Source organism: Artemia franciscana, chromosome 20 (genome assembly GCF_032884065.1).
Source record: "Artemia franciscana chromosome 20, ASM3288406v1, whole genome shotgun sequence".
In the NCBI taxonomy this organism is placed as follows: Eukaryota; Metazoa; Arthropoda; class Branchiopoda; order Anostraca; family Artemiidae; genus Artemia; species Artemia franciscana.
Window position 1 is genome coordinate 35,227,994 of NC_088882.1, and position 24,782 is coordinate 35,252,775.

The 24,782-nt window shown below is 35.2% G+C and overlaps 1 protein-coding gene across 1 annotated transcript in view; it reads right to left on the reverse strand.

Moving 5' to 3' along the window:
• LOC136040059 (guanylate cyclase 32E-like) overlaps positions 1-24,782 on the reverse strand; it is a 283,260-nt gene that overhangs the window by 248,893 nt on the left and 9,585 nt on the right. The window contains exon 3 of the mRNA XM_065724125.1: positions 17,550-17,717. Coding sequence (XP_065580197.1) covers positions 17,550-17,717 — 168 coding nt within the window. The remainder of the gene's footprint in view (positions 1-17,549; positions 17,718-24,782) is intronic.

A 24,782-nucleotide genomic window follows, 5' to 3' on the forward strand; every position in this document is an offset into this window, starting at 1 on the left:
TATTTTTGTTTCTCGCCAGTTTTCACAAGTCATTGCGTCAGTTTGGAATTTTAATCCATTGTTATTTGAAAATGATTTTACTTGGTGGTCTTAAGAGTACATTAATGTAGTTGTTTCATAAGCGTTATTTTTTTTTCTCGGGAAGAGTAAAGTAAGATTAATGATCTAAGGAAGTCACTAAATTTATTTGAAATTGTTATTACCAATATGTTCAATAACATAATATGCATATAACCCTAGATTATTGCTATGATTGGTGAGATTTTAGTTTTTTTTTCGTTTATATCCTCTCAGTTATATTTTTTATTTATTTTGTTTTATTTTTGTGTGTGTTGGGGTGAAGGTTTGATACAGAATCTCTAAGTCTTATAAATTTTCGTTTCTTATGAGCATGCCTTGGGGATGTTTACTCCCTTGATGGGTGTTTACTTCAATTCCAAGTAGCCCATTTGATGTTTTTAGTATTGTTAATAATTCTATTGGTCAAATTAAAAGAAACTGTGTGAATATTTCCCAATCAATTACTAGTTAGTATGTTTCCAATTTAAAGTAAGCTGCTAGGCGAGGTGATCATTTTTTGGCCCTTCAACTCAATACTTGGGGTCTGTGTTCATCGCTTGATCACTTGAGGCGGATAGTTTTTGATGGGTGAGACCATGTTATCGAATTATTTGAGACTTTCTTAATTCTAGCAATAATATGGTTTTATATATACCCGGTTCCAAATGGAGCGACTAAATCACAGAGGGATGGCCAAGGGTGGTCTAGTAATGTATATTTCTGATGTTTTTCCCTATTCTGTTCGAAGCGGTCTGTCAAGGAATGATGAAGGGATTTTTGAATCCCAGTTTATTGAAATCAAACTATAAAATAAGGTTTTGATAATTGGTACTTTTTATAGATCTCTGAGTAAATCCGTCCCTTTTTTTCTTCAGGTCCTTGCTTAGTTCTTGGATTTAATAGGCATACGTTCGTGTGAACTTGTGAAAAAGGAAGACTTTAACTTAAATCTATTTGATATGGCGTCCTTTTTTATGGTGGACTTCCTTTTAAATATTCTCACTGCTGGGGTTCAACAAACCACCTTTATTCCGACACGTTTAACGTCATCCGACGTTATTTTCGTCATTTATTCCGACACGTTTATACGTCAGCGCCTTAGTTGATAATATTTTTTCGTCTTTTAATTTGGTTCGCAATTCTGTTGTAGTGAATGATATTTCAGACCGTTTTTCTGTACTTTCCAATTTTAACCTCAGAAAAACGTTGAGTACGAATACTCCAGCATCTGCTTCAGTTTTTCTTCTTTTTACGTTTTGTCTGAATGAATTGATCCGCCTCAGGTCCCGTTTAGCCAAGAAGACATGAAATATTTTTGGTAAGGATAATGATTTTTGTTCAAATTTTGATTCCTTTTATAAGTCAGTGAAGGTTTATATTTTATGTATGTGCTCTGTCCTCCTTTACTTCAAGGTCAATAAGATCTATTCCTCTTAAACCACGGAAGATCCTTGGCCTTTTAAGCAGTTGGAGAAGAAAAATTAGTCTTTGGAAAGCTTTTAAGTCAGCAAAATCGTCATTGAATGCTGCACGTCTTCAGCAATTCAAACCGTACAGGAATGTTTTTACTCTTTCGGCCGGAAAGCCAAATTCCTTTATTATTCCATAAAATCCTGGGATTGTGGTAAGGACACTCGAAAAACTTGACAAATGATCCCTCCAAGTCTTGTAGTTGGTGATATGATTGCTGAGGGCTTTCCATCTGCTCAAGAAGCATTTACATCATATTTTGCCAATATTGGGAAAACTTCTGCTTCTTCAGTGAGGTATTCGCAGTCACAGCCAGATTACAAATCTTATCTTGGTCTGCCTTATCTCAAATCGATGGTGTTTTATCCTGCTTCTGAGGTTGAAGTAGCCAGGATTGTAAATGGCTTGAAAGGTTCTCTATCGTCAGGCCCTAACTGCATTCCATTCGACGAATGGAATGCAGTTCATTCTTCCTTCAATTATTTCTCCATCGACGAAGCTTACAAATATTTCTTTTAAAAATGGGATTTTTCGCAATTTTCTTAAGCGAGCAAGAGCTTTTTTTATATAAAGATTGACCATAAAATGATCCAGTCTATATCTTCGATGTCTGTTTTTAGCAAAATTTTTAAAATCACCATTCTTTCCCGTCTACTTGCTCTTCTAGAGGCTAAAAGATTTTTCATGATTTTCAGTTTGGCTTCCGAGCTAAATATTCTACGGAACATGCGTGAGTAACTCTTTAAAATTTTCTTACAGTGCGCTTAACTCTGGTTTGACTCCTGCTCCTATATTCCTGGATGTCCGCAAGGCTTTTGATTCTTTAACACATGAGATTCTGCTCTATAAACTATCACATAATGATGTAAAAGGATTAGTTCATGCATGGTGTGATTCTTATTTGTCCGGTAGAACTATCTCCGTAGATTTCCTTTCCCGCTTTTCGTCTAAAGTAGAGTTTGGTATGCCTCAAGGCTTTGCTCTTGCGCCGCTTCTGTTTTTGATTTAAGTTAATGACCTTATAGTTGCAGTTAAGAAATAGAAACCTACTGTATGCTGCCACCTATGCAATCCTAAATCTTTCAATACTAAGAAAAAATCCATCGCTTTCGCAGGATGAGGATACCCCCGCTGCTTTTGCTGATAACGGTACCATTGGTACTGTAGTAGGGACAGAGTGTAAGATGCATCCCAAATTACTGGACCTTTTAGAGAGAGTCGTTTTTGGTTAAATACTAATTGCCTTGCCCTAAATGTTATCAAGTCCAGTTTTTTAATTTTTTCCTTCATTTCTCTGGCGTACCCAGAGTTAACTGAAATCCAGCTTTCAAGGGGCCTAACGATTGATTCAAGGGGCCTCAGAAGACCTAACGATTGGTATGCCCATTTCCTCCGTATTCTTCTCGGTGAAAACCTTTCAATAAAGCATCATATTGGAATAATGAATATGGAGATCTCAAGAAGTCTTAGAATTTTGAGGAAGCTATAACACAATCTTCTTGGATCAGTTTTAAAAATTCTATTCCATTGCTTAGTTCAGTCTTACGTCTCTTAATGCCCGACTGTATGGATTTCAACTTTTCTTCCTTTTTGATACCACTATCCAAGTTATATGATAAGGCAAGAAGGCTTATACAGGAAACAAATTGTTCTATAAATAACCCAACTACCCCATTACTTGATTTGCAGTCAGTCTACATTCTCTCGTGCGAGTCATTCACTTTTCATCAACTTATTGGTGATATTCCCACAGCGCTTCAAACTACTCCTTCTTTCATCAAACAGTTCGTGGTAACGAACTGTAGTAAGGACTGATCCGGCTCAATAGTAAACAAAACTCTAAAACAAGGAATTTTGATGCTAAAAGATACATCAAAAGAATCAGATTTTCATGCTGATTCTAAATATATAAGTTCCAGAAAATTTAGCCTTTATCATCAAAAGTTACGAGCCTAGAAAATTTGCTTTATTTTGGAAAATAGGTAGAAACACCCCCTAAAAGTCATAGAATCTTAAAGAAAATCACACCATCGCATTCAGTGTATCAGAGAACCCTATAGCAAAATTTTCAAGCTCCTATCTACAAAAATGTGGAATTTCGTATTTTTTGCCAGAAGACAAATCACGGGTGCATGTTTATTTGTTTTTTTGTTTTTTTCTTTTCCCCAGGGGTCATCGTATCGACCAAGTGGTGCTAGAATGTCGCAAGAGGGCTCATCCTAACGGAAATTAAAAGTTCTAGTGCCCTTTTTAAGTGACCAAAAAAATTAGAGGGCACCTAGACCCCCTCCCACGCTCATTTTTTCCCAAGTTCAACTGATCAAAATTTTGAGATAGCCATGTTGTTCCGCATAGTCGAAAACCATAATAACAATGTCTTTAGGAATTACTTACACCCCCATAATCCCTGGGGGAGGGGCTGCAAGTTACAAACTTTGACCAGTGTTTACATACAGTAACGGTTATTGGGAAGTGTACAGACGTTATCAGGGGGATTTTTTTGGTTTGGGGGGTGGGTTTGTGGGGATGGGGCTACGTGGGAGGATCTTTCCTTGGAGGAATATGTCATGGGGGAAGAAAAATTCAATGAAAAGGGCGCAGGATTTTCTAACATTACTATAAAAAAAAAACACTGAAAAAATAAACATGAAAACGTTTTTTCAATTGAAAGTAAGGAGTAGCATTGAAACTTAAAAAGAACAGAGATTGTTACGCATATGAGGGGTTCTAAAAATACTTTAGCAAAAAGAGCGAGGTATTTAGGAGGAGATAAATACCTCGCTCTTTATGCTAAAGTATTTTTAGTAATTTCAAGTATTTATTCTACGGCCTTTCTAATTGAGGGGTGATTCTTAAAAAATTGGGACAAAACTTACGATTTAGTGTAAAGAACGAGGTATTAACGAGGGTACAAACCCCCTCGTATACATAATAAAAATATAAGAATATAAAAGTGTGTTAGGTAAGTTAATTCTTAAGTTACGTATATTTTTTTACTAATAAAAACGTTCGTTAAAAATTAAAAGTTCTAGTTGCCTTTTTAAGTGACCGAAAAATTGGAGGGCAACTAGGCTTCCTTCCAGACCCCTTATTTCTCAAAATCGTCTGATCAAAACTAAGAGAAAGTCATTTAGCCAAAAAAAGAATTAATATTCAAATTTAATTTTAATAATTTATGTGCGGAGAGCCAAATTCCAACATGCATTAATTCAAAAACGTTCAGAAATTAAATAAAAAACTAGTTTTTTAACTGAAAGTAAGGAGCGACATTAAAACTTCAAACGAACAGAAATTACTCCGTATATGAAATGGTATTTCATATACGGAGTAATGAAATATAATTGCGGAGGTTGTCCCCTCCGCAATTTCTCGCTCTTTACGTTAAAGTTTGACTCTTTGCCACAAATCTACTTTTTAAAACAATTAAAAACTTTAGCGTAAAGAGCGGGGGATTGCGGAGGGGACAACCCATTTCATATACGGAGTAATTTCTGTTCGTTTTAAATTTTAATTTCGCTCCTTACTTTCAGTTAAAAACTAGTTTTTTTTATTTAATCACTGATAGGTCTAGGCATCATCTTTGCAATTCAAGGAATATTAATATTTTATTTACTCCATCGGTGAGGCCTGACTCTAGTCCATTAATTGCTTGTCATATCGTTCGAAATAGCCTACCTGAGTCAGCTCAAGAATTTCACTTGTTTGGTATTTTCAAAAGAATCTTTTTAATTTTTTGATATTTACAATTTTCTTTCGTAAGTTACAAATACCTCATTTTTCAAAATTAACCCCCCATTAAGAGACCAATTACTGTACTAACTCTTACGGCATTTAACGATAAAATCAAACAGTTCGTGGTAACGAACTGTAGTAAGGAGTGATCCGGCTCAATAGTAAACAAAACTCTAAAACAAGGAATTTTGATGCTAAAAGATACATCAAAAGAATCAGATTTTCATGCTGATTCTAAATATATAAGTTCCAGCAAATTTAGCCTTTATCATCAAAAGTTACGAGCCTGAGAAAATTTGCCTTATTTTGGAAAATAGGTAGAAACACCCCCTAAAAGCATAGAATCTTACCGAAAATCACACCATCGCATTCAGTGTATCAGAAAACCCTACAGCAAAATTTTCAAGCTCCTATCTACAAAAATGTGGAATTTCGTATTTTTTGCCAGAAGACAAATCACGGGTGCATGTTTATTTGTTTGTTTGTTTTTTTCTTTTCCCCTGGGGTCATCGTATCGACCAAGTGGTCCTAGAATGTCGCAAGAGGGCTCATCCTAACGGAAATTAAAAGTTCTAGTGCCCTTTTTAAGTGACCAAAAAATTGGAGGGCACCTAGACCCCCTCCCACACTCATTTTTTCCCAAATTCAACGGATCAAAATTTTAAGATAGCCATGTTGTTCCACATAGTCGAAAACCATAATAACTATGTCTTTGGGAATTACTTACACCCCCATAATCCCTGGGGGAGGGGCTGCAAGTTACAAACTTTGACCAGTGTTTACATACAGTAATGGTTATTGGGAAGTGTACAGACGTTTTCAGGAGGATTTTTTGGTTTGGGGTGAGGTTGAGGGGAAGGGGCTACGTGGGAGGATCTTTCCTTGAAGGAATATGTCATGGGGGAAGAAAAATTCAATGAAAAGGGCGCAGGATTTTCTAACATTACTACGAAAAAACAATGAAAAAATAAACATGAAAACGATTTTTCAATTGAAAGTACTGAGTAGCATTGAAACTTAAAAAGAACAGAGATTATTACGCATATGAGGGGTTCTAAAAATACTTTAGCAAAAAGAGCGAGGTATTTAGGAGGAGATAAATACCTCGCTCTTTATGCTAAAGTATTTTTAGTAATTTCAACTATTTATTCTACGGCCTTTCTAATTCAGGGGTCATTCTTAAAGAATTGGGACAAAACTTACGATTTAATGTAAAAAGCGAGGCATTAACAAGGGTACAAACCCCCTCGTATACATAATAAAAATATAAGAATATAAAAGTGTGTTACGTAAGTTAATTCTTAAGTTACGTATATTTTTTACTAATAAAAACGTTCGTTAAAAATGAAAAGTTCTAGTTGCCTTTTTAAGTAACCGAAAAATTGGAGGGCAACTAGGCCTCCTTCCCCACCCCTTATTTCTCAAAATCGTCTAATCAAAACTAAGAGAAAGTCATTTAGCCAAAAAAAGAATTAATATACAAACTTCATTTTAATAATTTATGTGCGGAGAGCAAAATTCAAACATGCATTAATTCAAAAACGTTCAGCAATTAAATAAGAAAACTAGTTTTTTAACTGAAAGTAAGGAGCGACATTAAAACTTCAAACGAACAGAAATTACTCCGTATATGAAATGGTATTTCATATACGGAGTAATGAAATATAATTGCGGAGGTTGTCCCCTCCGCAATCCCTCGCTCTTTACGCTAAAGTTTGACTATTTGCCACAATTCTACTTTTTAAAACAATTGAAAACTTTAGCGTAAAGAACGGGGGATTGCGAAGGGGACAACCCATTTCATATACGGAGTAATTTCTGTTCATTTTAAATTTTAATGTCGCTCCTTACTTTCAGTTAAACTAGTTTTTTTTTTATTTAATCAAAAAGTTCGTGGTAACGAACTGTAGTAAGGAGCGATCCGGCTCAATAGTAACCAAAACTCTAAAAAATTGAATTTTGATATCAATAGCTACATCAAAAGAATCACATTTTAATGTTGATTTTCAATATATAAGTTTCATCAAGTTTAGTCTTAGCCATCAAAAGTTACGAGCCTGAGAAAATTTGCCTTATTTAGGAAAATAGGGGGAAACACCCCCTAAAAGTCGTAGGATCTTAACAAAAATGACACCATCAGATTCAGCGTATCAGAGAACCCTACTGTAGAAGTTTCAAGCTCCTATCTACAAAAATGTGGAATTTTGCATTTTTTGCCAGAAGACAAATCACAGTTAAACTAGTTTTTTTTTTATTTAATCAAACAGTTCGTGGTAACGAACTGTAGTAAGGAGCGATCCGGCTCTTTCAGTTAAATTCTTTAATGTCGCTCCTTACTTTCAGTTAAACTAGTTTTTTTTATTTAATCACTGATAGGTCTAGGCATCATCTTTGAAATTCAAGAAATATTAATGTTTTATTTACTCCATCGGTGAGGCCTGACTCTAGTCCATTAATTGCTTGTCATATCGTTCGAAATAGCCTACCTGAGTCAGCTCAAGAATTTCACTTGTTTGGTATTTTCAAAAGAATCTTTTTAATTTTTTGATATTTACAATTTTCTTTTTGGATGGGGTAAGGGCAAAGGTAACCCTAGCCTAGGTTAGAGATGTTTGTTGTGAGGGGTGTTCAGTTTGTTTAATATTTCTTGTGGTTTGGTTTCAAATATATATCTGGAATTTTCTTTATTTTTTATATAGTCCTATATAAATATTTTTTTTGGGGGGGGGTCTCTTAAAATCTCTCAATGTTTGAGTCTTTTAAATTATTGTTTTTTAATGTTTGTTTTCTTTTTTTGTGTGTGTGTGTATTGGGTCTTTGAAACGTTGAAATGTATTATATTGAAAATACTTTTCTTTTCCTTTTTTATAGTATTTGTTTCATTTTGTTGGTCCCCTGTTTTTTGCCTGGCCATAGAGCCTTACGGGGAAGTCTATGTTGAAGTGTTTTTTTTTGGGTTTTTTTTTGTAAATTTATTGGTTAAATAAATTGATTGATTGATAAGTAAACTATCAATCAGCTTCTCCGTATTTAGATATTAATTTAAAAACGTGTGTTAGGTACCTAAGCTAGCAAGCTGCTGCCATGACTTTTGACCTGTGTTGCCAACCCAAGTGGTTTGTTATATTTCTTGTGATTTTATTATTGGCTAGTGATTCTTTTGGGTAGTATTTTTTTTTCAACTACTGATGTTTTGCTTTTCATAATTATTTCTTAGAACCCCAAGAGTAAACGCTAAGCTTAAAATAAATTTGTTTTGATACTATAATTTTGAGGAGACAGTCAGCAAGCAAGAACGTTTATATTGCCACAAAAAGTACAATGTGCTTTTGTTCTCATTCATGTGACATAGTCGGTCATAATGGCTGGTCAATTCTCCAGCGCTAGCTACGCCCATTGGAGCGCCTTGGTGTGTCCCATTCATGAAACGAATGTGTATTACTGTTTAGATACCTATGCTGTGATGCCTACTAAGTCTTATTTCTTACTTATGTGCCAAAGCTCTTTTAGTCACACTATACGACATGATTATTTAACACAAGCCAAAGAGACGTGAAAGGTTATCATATATTACTACATTTTTCTGACCAAGTCATATATCAAAGTGTCAGATCAAAGGGAATTTAATCTGGACCACAGGTCAAAAGGTGTCATGGACGAGGGGTGGGATTGCCGTCTGAAATATTTTTGCCGATTCAGAAAAATCACTGCAAATATCTTACTGGCTCAAAAAAGGATAGAATTAGAGACAAATATTAGGTTTTATTACTAAAAAAAAATCCAACATGAAACAATGCAGATGACCACTGGCGTATTACTGTATTTGATCTCTGTAGTGTCTGGTATCTAACAATGCAATAGAATCATAGTCAAGGCAAGCAGCTACAAACATAACGTAACTCTTTTCTCTCTACATAATATCAAACAGTTTGTGGTAACGAACTGTAGTTAGGAGCGACCCGGCTCAGTAGTAACCGAAACTCTAAAAAATGAATGATAAATTTGATACCAATAGTTACATCCAAAGAATCGTATTTTAATGCTGATTTTAAATATATAAGTTTCATCAAGATCAGTCATAACCATTAAAAGTTACGAGCCTGAGAAAATTTGCCTCATTAAAGAAAATAGGGTGAAACACCACCTAAAAGTCATACAATCTTAAAGAAAATTACACCATCAGATTCAGCGTATCAGAGAACCTTATTGTAGAGGTTTCAAGCTCCTACCTGCAAAAATGTGGAATTTCGCATTTTTTGCAAGAAGACAGATCATTGATGCGTGTTTATTTGTTAGTTTTTTTGTTGGTTTTTAATTTCCCCAGGGGTGATAGTGTCGACTGAGTGGTTCTAAAATGTCGCAAGAGGGCTCATTCTAACCAAAATTAAAAGTTATAGTGCCCTTTTAAGTGACCAAAAAAATTGGAGGGCACCTAGGCCCCCTCCCACGCTCATTTTTTCCCAAAAGTCACCGGATCAAAATTCTGAGATAGCCATTTTATTCACCATAGTCGAAAAACGTAATAACTATGTCTTTAGGGACGACTTACCCCCCCCCCCCCCCCCGCAGTTCTCGTGGGAGGGGCTGCAAGCTACAAACTTTGACCTGTGTTTACATATACTGGGAACTGGGGTTACTGGGAAGTGTAGAGACGTTTTCAGCAGGATTTTTTGGTTTAGGGAGGAGAGTTGAGGGGGGAGTTACGTGGGAGGATATTTCCATGGAGAAATTACTCATGGGGGAAGAGAATTTCGATGAAGGGGGCGCGGAACTTTCTAGCATTATTTGGAAAAATAATGAAAAAAGGAGCAGCATTAAAACTTAAAACGAACAAAAATTATTATGCATATGAGGGGTTTACCTCCTCGTTATACCTCACTCTTTACGCTAAAGTATTTTTAGTAATTTCAACTATTTATTCTATGGCCTTTGTGATTCAGAGGTCATTCTTAAGGAATTGGGACACAATCTAAGATTTAGTGTAAAGAGCGAGGTATCGACTAGGGTTGAACCCCCTCACATACGCAATAAAAACATACGAATATAGAAGTTCGTTACGTAAGTTAATTCGTTTAATTACGTATATTTTTTACTAATGAAAATGTTTGTAAAAAAATTAAAAGTTCTAGTTGCCTTTTTAAGTAATCAAAAAATTGGAGGGCAACTAGGCTTCCTCCCTCCTTCCTTTTTTCTCAAAATCTTCTGATAAAAACTATGAGAAAGCCAGTTAGCCAAAACAAATAATTAATATAGAAATTTCGTTTTAATTATTTACGTGCGGAGAGCCAAGATCAAAACATGCATTAATTAAAAAACGTCCAGAAATTAGATAAAAAACAAGTTTTTTTAAATGAAAGTAAGGAGTGACATTAAAACTTAGAACGAACAGAAACTACTCCGTATATGAAAGGGGCTTTTCCTCCTCAACGCCCCGCTCTTTACGCTAAAGTTTTTACTGTTTTAAAAAAGTAGAGTTAAAAGGAAGAGTCAAACTTTAGCGTGAAGAGCGAGGCGTTGAGGAAGAAAAGCCCCTTTCATATACGGAGTAATTTCTGTTCGTTTTAAGTTTTAATGTCGCTCCTTACTTTCATTTAAAAAAACTTGTTTTTTTTATTTAATTGCCAAATGAAAAAAAGATGTTTCTCACATCCTTATACATTTCACGAATCAAAAGTAAGATTTTACGAAAGCAATTAAAAATATTGAATGAAAATAATTAAATTGATATGACAAGATGAATCAAAGAAGATAAAAATAACAAAATATTAAATTCCTTCTCTCCACCTAACTTAGAAAAGTGGTAAATAAAAAAAAATTACCAACTAAATTTTTAGACTTGCGATAAAGATGGAATTGGTAAATAAAACGAAGAGATTAATGAAAATAGATGCTAATGCTGACTGAATTCCTACCACCATTTAAATGATATTGAGTAACTGCGGTGGTTTAGCCAGTCAAAACACCAGTCGATTCCATGAGTGATTCCTGGTGATTCTTCATGCTATGAAGACTTCCGAATTTGGTAGTCACTTCTTGGCGATAGCAACAAATCAAATGGTAACTTGCTGAGAAAAAGGCTGGTCTAATATCAAGGGTTAATTTGCTTATTGATTTTCAGTGCAAAAAAAAACAAATTGAATAAAGAAAAAAAATTGTGGACCAATCGATTATAAATAACTGCTAGAAAATGATCTCAAAACTCTAAAATTTTCCAAAATGTTTTAATTCTTTAAATTCGATGTATATGTTTGCTCTTCACCAAATTTCCCCTGCATGAAAAACCTCTCTTCCCTCGAAATAAAATCTTGCTTACATAATTCTCCGTTCTTCTTTGTACTAAAACCTTCAAGTTGTTTTGGGTAGTGACGCCATACTCAATAGAGCTGGCTTGCCACCAACATAGTGTCCATTTCAGTGATTTCTGTACCTTCCTTTGTCGCCTATCGGATGTCAATGCTCTGGATAGCACCATCTGATATAATGGTCTTACCATAATCAACAAGCATATTTACTATTGACCTCCAACCTTGTCAAATGGGGGGAGGTATACCCCCCTAGTCTTTTGCATTCCCCCAGAGGGCTCTCCTAGCAACTAAAAGTTCAAGTTCAAACCCTTCCACCCCCTTAAAACAAAGCCAAATTTGAACTCAGAAACTACTAAATATTTATTACTTGACAGTTTAGATAGCTGTTCTATCAAGATTGTACCTGGGGGGTGGGGTGTATCGGGATTGAATCCCCCCCAAAAAAAATGCAATTAAAGTTGATAGAAATTATTACCTATATGAGGGTGGTTGTTCCTTCTTAATATCTCCTACTTCACGCTAAACTTTTTAGTCCTTAAAAAAAAAAAAAAAAAAAAAAAAAAAAAAAAAAAAAAAAATATTACTGTTCTAATTAATCGACCATTGGTTTCGGGTGTCTTTCTTAAGGAATTGGGACAAAAAGTCAAGTTTTAGCGTAAAAAGCAAGGTATCAAGAAGGGGAAACGTCTCCCTCATATACGTAATAATTTCTGTTCGTTTTAAGTTTTAATGTCGCTCCTTACTTTCAATTGTAAACACTTTTTATTATTTAATTCCTGGCCGTTTTTCAATAGTGCCGGGAAATCTAACTCCCATTCCACGGAAAGATCCTTTGGACAATTTTATCCCGGTAAGAATTGATCCCAGACAATTACCATTAATATTTTCACAAGTAAACTTTGGTTAGCAAAGAGAAAGTAAGACAATAATAAAATTTTGTCTAGGAATTGTGGCAAATTCCCCCAGATTCCTTCTGAAATTTCACCCCAGGAGTACTCCCAAGTAGAAAATTCAAAATCACCCCAACCAAAACGTGTGTGCATGCTTTCTAATAACAAGTTCTGTAGCCTACATAAACTACATAACTTCATAACTGAAAGACCTTTATCCAGTAGCTTTGGGGGTCATTTTCTCTCCAAAGACATAGATATTGGACCTTTAAACTATACTGAACAATATGGCTACCCACAATATTTTGTCGAACGACTTCGGTGAAAAAGGGGACTACATGGCGTCCAATCTTTTTGGTCCTTTAAAAAGAGTACTATGGCTATTAAGTTCCGTTCAAATGAGCCCTTTCCAGATATTCTAAGGCCACTTGTTCGACACGATCACCACTTAAAAAAAATAAACACGCATCCGTGACCTTTTTTTTTGGCAAAAAAGACAGAATCCATATTTTTAAAGATAGGAGTTTGAAATCTCTGCAGAAGGTTTCTACAGTAGGCTAGATTTGATGCTGTGATTTTCATGAAGACTCCTCGACTTTGATATTAAAATTCAGTTTTTAGATTTTTGGTTACTATTGAGCCATGTCATATCTTACTTACATTTCGTTACCACGAACTGTTTGATTGGTCGTAAGAGGATACCAGAATCAGCAAACTGTTGTCCAACCTTTAGATCCCATTGGTTCCCGAATTTATTCAACAGTTTTCTGGGTTTGGATCCAAAGGAGCGCTGACCCTGCCACCATTTTATTAACAAACTCCAGTTGTAAAGCTTGGAAAATCCCAGTTTTCCAAGCCAGTGTTAATTTCCCGAGAAGGTCGGTTGAATATGTCTTCCATACCCTATCCCTAAAACTAAAACGATTATGTGGCTTATTTTAATCTACCTCTGAAGTAACAAAACTTAAAGATGGGTTCCTCTTCTGCACTCTTTTTAAAAAATTATTTTCTTATGTTAATTCTTCGTTTCATGACAATTTTTTCATTAATGTATTGCATTTAATCAGTTAATCGTTGTGTTATGTTGCTTTTGAAAAACAAACTTGCGTAAAACATTTGTATACACTCGATGATTAATTAATTTTCTTTAATTAATGAATCCACCCGTATACACCCACACTGAAACATTTTGTTTATGTCCATATGACTGATTATAAAAAGACAAACAAATATAACCTTTGAAATTTTTCCTATGGTAGCGTTATTAATAGGCTAAAAACGGCTTTTAATTAAATGACCATGGACAGTGATAAGAAAATTTGATCATTTGAATTTGTTAGATGGAAACTTATATATCTTAAAATATTAGGAAAATCGGGAATTAAGTTTAAATAAAAAGACTACAAAAGGAAGTTTTGCAAGTTTTGGTAATACACTTAATTAAGTTGAAATGAAAATAATTGTTCTCTAAAAGGCTCGTAAAAATTAACGTTGATGTCTCTGCTAAGTCGCAAAAAAATTACACAAACTGCAGAGCGAGGTCTCTCTGATCCCAGAATCCTGTACCTACTCACCTGTAATAGATTTTAAGATGTTCTTTTGCCGAGGTCTAGAACCCAACTGGGCCGAAAGATGCACGAGATATCAGCATCTTAGTATAACCCAGTAGCACGAGATGGACAAAAAACTGAGATGTGGGGTCAGAGAGACCCCGTCCTGCAGGTTAAGGCTTAATGTTCCAAGAGCAGAAAAAAGGAAATGAAAAAGGGCAGAAAATGAGTAAAAGGCAGAAAAAAAAGAAGCTTGTGCTACTCTATATATATATATATATATATATATATATATATATATATATATATATATATATATATAGGTTATTAGGACAAAATGAAAATTCAGCTTTTGATGGAAAAGACCTGTATATGAGGTTTTGCAGTTTCGGCAGTAGCATGTACCAAATCTAAAAAGAAAAAACTACGGTTAATGGTTCATTTACACATCGCGGAAATCCGTCCGGATTTAGCAATCAGGACGGATTGTTCAACTCTCTAGCTTTCTGCAACGATTTGATCAATCAAGACGGATTCTTGGACGGGTTTTTATGGCACTTGGTATTAACCAAGTGACATATAGCAATCGCAAATTCTGTCGGTCTGTCTGTTGGTTTGTCGATCCCGGTTTTGCTACTTTAGGCACTTCCAGGTAAGCTAGGACGATGAAATTTGGCAGGCGTATCAGGGACAGGACCAGATTAAATTAGAAATAGTCAGTTTCCCAATTTGACCACTGGGGGGGGAGTGGGGGCCGGTTAATTCGGAAAAAATAGAAAAAATGAAGTATTTTTAACTTACGAACAGTTGATCAGCTCTTAATTAAATTTGATGTTTGGAAGGATATCAGAACTGTTATTTTAAATCCCGACCGGATCTGGTGACATTGGGGGGAGTTGGGAGGGGGAAACCTAAAATCTTTGGAAAACACTTAGAGTGGAGGGATCGGGATGAAACTTGGTGGGAAAAATAAGCACAAGTCCTAGATACATGATGGATATAACCGGAACAGATCCACTTTCTTTGGGGTAGTTGAGGGGGGGGGTAGTTCTGAAAAATATAAAAAATGAGGTATTTTTAACTTAGGAACGGGTGATCGGATCTCAATAAAGTTTGAAATTTAGAAGGATATCGTGTCTCAAAGCTGTTATTTTAAATCCCGACCGGATCTGGTGACATGGGGGGGGGGGGGGGTTGGGGGACCTAAAATCATGGAAAACGCTTAGATTGCAGGGATTGGGATGAAACTTGGTGGAAAAAATAAGCAGAATTCTTAGATACGTGATTGACATAATTGGAACAGATCCGCTCTATTGGGGGGGGGGGGGTTAATTCTGAAAAATTGGAAAAAATGACGGATTTTTAACTTACGAAGGAGGTCATGGAGTTCAGGAGTTCATCGGATCTTCATGAAACTTCGTATTTAGAAGGACATCGTAGCTCAGACCTCTTACTTTGAATCTCAACCAGATCCAGCGTCATTGGGGGGGGCGGTTGGGGGAGGGCCGGAAATCTTAGAAAATACTTAAAGCGGAGAGATCAGGATGAAATTGGGTGGGAAGAATAAAAACAAGTTCAAGATATGTGACTAACATAACCGGACTGGATCCACTCTCTTTGGTGAGTCGGGAGAGGGGAATAATTTGGAAAAATTAGAAAAAATTAGGTATTTGTAACTCACGAACGGGTGATCAGATATTAATGAAATTTGATATTTAGAAGGAGCTTGTACTTTAAAGCTCTTGTTCTAAATTCCGACCAGATCCTGTGGCATTGGGGGGAGTTGGAGGGGGAAACTGAAATTCTTAAAAAATTTGAGTGGAGTTTTTTATATCTTACGAATAGGTGATCGGATCTTAATGAAACTTGATATATATATATATATATATATATATATATATATATATATATATATATATATATATATATATATATATATATATATATATATATATATAGAAGGATCTTATGTCTCTGATGCTCCATTTTCGACTCGAATTGGATCCGGGGACAAAAGGGGTTGGAGGAGGGAAACAGAAATCTTGGAAAACGCTGAGAGTGGAGAGATCGGGATGAAACTTGATGGGAAGAATAAACACACGTTCTAGATACGTGATTGACATAATTGGAACGGATCCGTTGTCTTTGGAGGTGCTGGGGGGTGTTAATTTGAAAAAATTAGAAAAATTGAGGTATTTTTAACTTTTAACAGAACGGGTGACCAGATCTTAATGAAATTTGATATTTAGAAGGAATTCATGTCTCAGAGCTCTTATTTCAAATCCCGGCCAGATCTGTTGACATTGGGGGGAGTTGGAGGGGGAAATCTTGGAAAACGCTTGGAGTGGAGGAATCGGGATGAAGCCTGGTGGATAGAATAAGCACAAGTCCTACATACATGATCGACATAACTGGAACGGATCCGCTCTCTTTGGGGGAGTTGAGGGGAGGGGTTCAGTGATTTGGCGAGTTTGGTGCTTCTGGACGTGCTAAGACGATGAAAATTGGTAGGCGTGTCAGGGAGCTGCACACATTGACTTAATAAAGTCGTTTTCCCAGATTCGACCATCTGGGGGGCTAAAGGGAGAGGGAAAATTAGGAAAAATGAGGTATTTATAACTTACGAGTGGGTCATCGGATCTTAATGAATTTTGATATTTAGAAGGACCTCGTGATTCAGAGCTCTTACTTTAAATCTCAATCGGCATTAACCCTCTGATTTTCCTTTTAAAGCAATCTATTGATTCTTAGAATTTTGTTAGAGCTCATACCATATGAGCTCTTGGCTCTTAGCTCTTCTTGCATCGTCACAAGTACCATATGAGCTCTTAGCTCTTGTTAAATGAATAAAACCATGACTATGGATCATCAAAAACTTCATGATCTTATAGCATTAGTTCAGGGCTACCCCAGCTTGTATGATACTGCTCACCCAGGCTATAAGAGAACCAAGTAAAATGGTGTCATTGGCCCTCTATTGCTCAACAGCTTTCAAAGTAAGGTCACGCTGATCCATTTATTCGAAAATGCTGCGTTAAAACGTAGCGTTTTCTCGGCCATCGTTCGAAAAGATACGGACGGATTTCCGTATGGATTTCCGCAATGTGTAAAGGAACGATAAAGGAATAAGGGAAAGCATATGGCAACAAACGACTAGAAAAAAGTTTAGCTTTTTGTTTGAAGGTATAATGACCTTTGGGAACCAGCGTACTGTTAATATTTGAGTTTTAGGACTTAAAGCATTGTCAGTTAAGCTAAATAGTTTCTTGAATGTTTATTTTCATAGTTCAACTTGGCAACAATGACAAAAATTTAGTGCTGCCTAAAATTCTTTATAGATTTGAAACAACCATAAGAAACAAAATTCATAGTTTTCAGGTATGGCTAGACCTAAGATGTGTTGAGGGGACAAAAGAGTTTGTTTTTCTTAACTACCTCGGATATGCTTAAAACCTTTGCTACTGAATTTTCACTGTAAGATACCTTATATGAAAGTAGAACACGGCTAATGCGTCACTGTTAGGTCTAAAAATAGTTCTTACCTCTTTGTAAAGCGAATCATCATTGTCATTATACAAAAACGCTATTTTGGTCCAGTTGAAATTCAAAAGCACAGAGGCTACGCTCTTCGAAATTTGAGTATCTGGGGGACGTGTCCGGGCAAAAGTGGGGAAATCTTTCTTGTTGGAAGTTTCGTAATTGGTGCAGTACTGAAAATAAAGGGATTACTGAGGCAGGGAGACAAATTGAGAAGCAGAAAGAAACAGAAAAAGGGAGACTTAATTTTAAAGAGGTCCAGGAAAAAATGGGGAAATCATTCTCGTTAGAAGTTTTGTAGTTGGTACAGTACTGAAAATAAGGGAATTACTGAACGAGGGAGAACGTCGGAGAAGCAGAAGAAACAAGAGACAAAATATTTATTGTTATAAATTACTATTTTCACCTTAAAATACCTAATCTACCGAATAGACCTTTCAACAGTAAATGGAGAACTAACACAAATGTAACAAATTTTTGCTAAAAAAAGAAAGCGACCGAGAAATTGAAAGATAAGGGAAAGAGAGAGAGAGAGAGAGAGAGAGAGAGAGAGAGAGAGAGAGAGAGAGAGAGAGAAAATTACTATTTTCACCTTAAAATACCTAATCTACCGAATAGACCTTTCAACAGTAAATGGAGAACTAACACAAACGTAACAAATTTTTGAAAAAAAAAAAGAAAGCGACCGAGAAATTGAAAGAGAATGGAAAGAGAGAGAGAGAGAGAGAGAGAGAGAGAGAGAGAGAGAGAGAGAGAGAGAGAGAGAGAGAGAGAGAGAGAGAGAGAGAGAGAGAGAGAGATAGAGAGAGAGAGATATATATATAGAGAGAGAGAGAGGGAGAGAGAGAGAGATAGAGAGAGAGAGAGAGAGAGAGAGAGAGAGAGAGAGAGAGGCAGGGACAGAAATGGAAATAGAGAGATGAAGAGTGAGAGAGGCATCGAAAGTTTCTGAGCATTATTATCTACAAATTATGACAGCAGCACTATCATTATATTACCGTTACTATACTATTAACGGTTAACGGTTACTATAACGGTTACTATACCGTTATATTACCGTTACTATACTATCATCACTAATTATTATGACAGCAGCACTATCATTATATTACCGTTACTATACTATTAACGGTTAACGGTTACTATAACGATTACTATACCGTTATATTACCGTTACTATACTATCATCACTAATTATTATGACAGCAGCACTATCATTATATTACCGTTACTATACTATTAACGGTTAACGGTTACTATAACGGTTACTATACCGTTATATTACCGTTACTATACTATCATCACTAATTATTATGACAGCAGCACTATCATTATATTACCGTTACTATACTATTAACGGTTAACGGTTACTATAACGGTTACTATACCGTTATATTACCGTTACTATACTATCATCACTAATTATTATGACAGCAGCACTATCATTATATTACCGTTACTATACTATTAACGGTTAACGGTTACTATAACGGTTACTATACCGTTATATTACCGTTACTATACTATCATCACTAATTATTATGACAGCAGCACTATCATTATGTACCTACAGAGAATAATTGCCAAAAATATAGTAACGGTGCATAGCTTGTCATAAAGTGATGCCAATCTGCAAGGCCACTAAGAACAGACCTCATAAGGGTGAATTTTAATAGACCCTTATATTATTTCGTTTTTACGAAAGGTCACCGTCGCTATTTATTGCCTCGGGAAATAGTTTCCCATTATACCCTTTAGGGTCCAATATATTTCCTAGTGACACAAAAGGAAATGGAACTCTTAGGTCATAATTTATCTTCCTTAAAAATAACATATTGCAATACATGAAAAAACTAACGTTCACTTTTTGTCCTTGAAATTTATAGAGTGGAAAAGGGATAAGATTTTACAATGAAATGAGCATATTTAAAAAGTTGTGACTTATTTGGTAAAGTTCTATCATAGCTTCTTTTCGTTACCTCGGAAAATTATTGAGCAGTATGATTAATAATTTCGGAAATGACTAAACAAATTGACTAGTAATTTGACTAAATAAGAAAACTTTTTTCAGGTGAAAGTAAAGAGTACCATTACGAATCAAAGTGAACAGAAGTTATTGCGTATATGGGAGATGCTCCCATCCTCAACTTATCACTTTCCTATCCCTATCACTATCCCCTCCCTATCCCTATCACTGTTTACGCCAACGTTTTATAATGCTGTTCCTGTTCCTGTTTAACGGCCCTTGAGTATGAACAGCTCTTCCGAAGAAATTGGGACAAAAAGTCAAGCCTTAGCGTAAAGAAAGGGGGATTGGGGAGGAAGGAGCCACCACATAAGCAAAATAAATTATGTGTGTTTTAAATTTATATGTCACCCCTTACTGTCATACAAAATTCATTCAAGAACCCCCAGTGCTTCATGATGTAGGCTATAGTGAAAATGATGTAAAAGTTCGTCTGAAGGTTTTGAAACAATTTGTCTGGTACTTAATTTCGTTTAAGGAGAAAAAATGGCTAAAGCAATAAAAAAATTAACGGAAGAAGATTGGCCAGGATGAATATGAACCTGAGTTAAATTCGCAAATGAAAGAAAACGGTTTTAAAATGTTCCCCCTTTTTTCGTAAATAGAGCAATTTTCCCCAGGATCATAATTTTTGTTGAGTAATTTTAAACATAACAAATTTTATATCCCTGCAATTTTTTTATAAGTCTTTAATTTTACAAATTGATTCTTTTAATACACATATTGCTATCGAAAATTCTTTTTTAAGTTCTGGTTACTGTAAGCGTAAGATTCTCCTTACATTCGCAGCAGCGCAAGATTTGCGTTAAATTCGCAAATGAAAGAAAACGGTTTTAAAATGTTCCCCCTTCTTTCGTAAATAGAGCAATTTTTTCCCAGGATCATAATTTTTGTTGAGTTATTTTAAATATTACAAATTTTATATCCCAGCAATTCTTTTTTTATAAGTCTTTAATTTTATAAATCGATTCTTTTAATGCACATATTGCTATCGAAAATTCTTTTTTCAGTTCTGGTTACTGTAAGCGCAAGATTCTCCTTACTTACTGTTTGCTGCTACAGCTGTTTAATATTTAAAAATGAACATGAATCCTGATATTTCATTGAAACGTTAATAAGAAATAACGGCTCTTTGCTGCAATTCCCTCCCCCTCTTGTGAAATTCCCTGATAACCCTCAAGATGCCCCTCCACATCTTACCCTTTTGAACAGGTAAGTGTATGAATCTAATCCTTAGTCCCACAATATCCATATTCAGGCTTAATCTGAATGAAGGGAGGTTGGAGATTCATTTATACCTAATCTCCACAGATCCACATATACATTTATACGGATGTTTGTGGGAAGCTAAAAAATTCGGGTGTAAAAAAGCACTTATTGAGGCACCGTGCAGCCCCCTCGCTTCATCTACACAAGGACCCGCTGGTCTCTCCTCCAGAATACTTTCTGCAATGTACAAAATTTTATCAAACATCAAGTGAATAAAATTGATTAAATGAATCTTTAAAATAAGTGGTTATGTTACACAAATATGTTCTGAGACCATAATGGCTGTACATGACGTATGAAACCAAGGATGGAAATAATAAACGAAAAGAAAAGAACCAAATAGGTTAAAAAACCAGAACATGAAAACAAAAATCAAGCAAGTATTTTGACAAGGACCTTCGCCAGGTCATCCTCAGTGATCAAAAAAAAAAAAAAAAATCTAACCTTCTGAAGTGAACTCTGCAAGAGGAGAAAAAGACCATTGATATCATTGATATCAATGAAAAAGTCATTGACAAGGTCATTGATATCAGGTTGTTTTTTGTGCCTTTTCTCCTGTTACAGAATTCACTTCAGAAGGTTAGATTTTTTGTTGTATTTTTTGTTTTTTTCTCTCTTTTTGAGCACTGAGGACGTCTTGGTGGAGGTCCTTGTCGAAATATTTGCTTGATTTTCGTCTTCATATTTTGCTACTGGCTGATAAAATCCTCGTTTTTTACCCTATTTGATTTTTTTCTTTTCATTTATTATTTCATTTCTTGATTTCATACATTATGTTACACGTTTATTTTACGTCAGCCACCTGACTGTAAGGGAACGAATTCTTCGTTCTTCCTTCAATTATCTCTTCTTTTAGAAGACCTGTAAATCTATCTCACGAGAATAGAATTTTTTCCAGTTCACTTAAGTGAGCTCGAGTGATTCTTTTTTTAAGTAAAGACGGAGGTTGGAGTAATCCGGCTAATTATATTTTGATGCCTTTTTACGCTTGTATTCAGCAAAATTTTTAAAAAGACTATGCTTTATCGTCTACTTTCTTTTTTAGAGGTAAAGGATTTCTTATCGACTTTCCACTTGGCATCTGAGGAAATTATTCGACTCAGTGTGCTTGTGCCACTGTTTATAATTTTTAAAATCTAGTTCTTGATTCTCTTCCAATTCTTACCGCTATTTTTTTTTACGCCCGAAAAGCTTTTGACTCTTTGACCCATCAAATTCTATTCTTTAAATTATCTCACAATGAAATAACAGAGATTGTAGTGCTTGGTTTGATTCTAAATGTTATATCCCCTTTTTCATTCACCTTCTAAGGTTGGCTTTGGGGTGCCACAAGGCACAATTCCGCTATATATTTATATTAATGATATATTCTTTACGGTGATGAGCCAAGAACAAAACAGTCTGTTATCGTTCATGTCATCTCGAGTTATCCCATGCCAACAAATGTATATCAACGGGTGACGACTTTCTATCTGCCTTCGCTGACATTAGTGCTCAGTCTCGGCACTTAGATAGGGGAGCCTTAGATGTGTATTAAGTTGTCTGTTTTGTTTTAAACAGTAATTCTTTGGTTTGATACTTACTGCCTGGCATTAAATGTTGTTAAATTGAGCTTCCTGATTTGCTTGCTAATTTTTCAGGCTTGCTTTCTATCTTTCAAAGAAAATAGAAAATTGAAAGAAATTCGTCTTTAAAGAACTCTGTAGAACTTTAACGCCGGTATGTTTTATGAATTTGAAACCATCATAGAAATCAGACTGTTCTTGTGTAAACGTTTGTTTATCATATTTTTTATCATTTATTTTATCATTTTATCATAATTTTTGATCATCTGTAAATTCTTCTATAAATGTTTTATAATTATTTTTTTTCAAAATGTCCGGAAATTATTGAAAACAAAATATGGAAATGAGGAGTTTTAGTACCTTTTTTTTAAGTTAAAAGTTATTGAAAAGTAACTAGCTCCTGTCCCAGAGTCTTCCTTGATATCTGGTCTTTTTGCAACCCCTTAGGATAGCTGATCAACACATAGAAGTGCCCTTTTTGTTCAGAACAATTGAAAATATTAATACATTTGCATCCAAGGATTACACAGCCTCCTGAACCCCTAAGATAAGGGCCGTAATTTATGCGAAGTGTCACTTTTACAGATATATTTTAGAGCCAAAAAGGGGGAATTTGAAAAGGGGGGACTTTTTGCCTTTACTGAAAACAAAACACGTTTGAAATGTTTTCACTTCCTTGCTTTCATAAATAAAAAATTATCAAAACCTTAAGGAAGAAATGTCACTCTATGTCATTTAAACTGGCAATCAATGGTCATTTGTTTTTTTTTTTGTTTTTTTTTTAATAAAGCGGAAATTGTGGACACAAGCGGACATTGGGGTTATCAGCCCTACTCATGTTAATTTTAGCTCTTTTTTAGTTTCACCCGGCTATTTATGGCAATTTCTGTTTTTTTTTAGTTTCATTTATTTATTGATAGTGATTTGTCGCAGTTTTACATTTGTGGTAGTTGTTTTTGCTCACTATTGGCTTAACGGAGCGCTTTAATTTTCTCTGAAAAACTTATCTTGTGGAAATTTGTTTTTAAATAAATCACAAATAAAAGGAATAAATAAAAGACAGAATTTTGGAATAATTTACCAATATTTCAAAATATAAGAAGAATATGTGATGTAGAATCTGCTATAGTATTTATTTTTACATTTTTTTATGTACTTCTGGGGTCGAGTTATCATAGCAGAGGTTCGGGTATTGGGCTATGGGGGTAATCTCAACCCCAAAGGCAAACTTACTAGACACAAGTCCTTGAATCCTTTTCGATTCAAAGGACTAACGGCTATAAATTTCAGATTTATCAGGAAATAATTTTTTTGGCTTCTTTTCGGGCTCCTAACCCCCTCCTCGTTCCCATAGCGAAAATGTGATGATTTTTTCCCAAGAGTCCCTGAAAGCTTCAAGTCACTGAACTCCCCTTTTTCCCCTTTTTCAAATTCCCTCTTTTCCACTCTAAAATACATCTGACAGTTTTTGGTAAATTTTTAACTTTACGAGTTTTTTATCGTTTGACTTTTTATTGATTGTAATTTTATGATCTCTTACTGACACTAAAGTGCGAATTCGATCCTTTTGGGCTTGTGATAGCCGCTGTTTTTAAATAAATATTATCTTAGTTCGCCTAATTTACGGCCCTTGTCTTAGTGGTTCAGTGGGATGGCAACTTTGGAGGCAAATGCATTGATTTTTTCAATTATTCTGAACAAAAAGGGCACCTCTAATTGTTGATCGGATGTCCTAAGGAGTTACAAAAGGACCAGATATCAGAGAAGACGCAAGGACAGGAGCTAGTTGCTCTTCAATCACTTTTGACTTATAAAAAGGTACTAAAGCTCTTAATATCCGATCGTATAACCATCCTCCAAAGTTTATACTACCGCAAGGGTGGTTGCAGAAGGGGAGTACCCCTCCTATACAGATTAAGTTCTGTTTGTTTTAGGGTTTAATGTTACTTTTCATTTTCATAATAAAGGCATAAACCAGAAATATTCCCGGACATGAGGGATTGCTTATCAATTTCTACCTCTCCCCCCTCCCAAGAACCAATTCCATATTTATATGAATATTCAATGAGAATTAGGATATTTTATAGTTAAAATATACTATTTGAGACGTCTGCCCTTCCCCCACCTGCAAAATGATTCGCCCCTAATAGCTGATGCGTACTTACACATAATTGATACAATTTTATGAAATATAATGCAGATTAGTTTGGCCAAATGAACCAATTCCATATTTATCTGAATACTCAATGAGAATTAGGATATTTTATAGTTCAAATATACTATTTGAGACGTCTGCCCTTCCCCCACCTGCAAAATGATTCGCCCCTAATAGCTGAAGCGTAATTACACATAATTGATACAATTTTATGAAATATAAT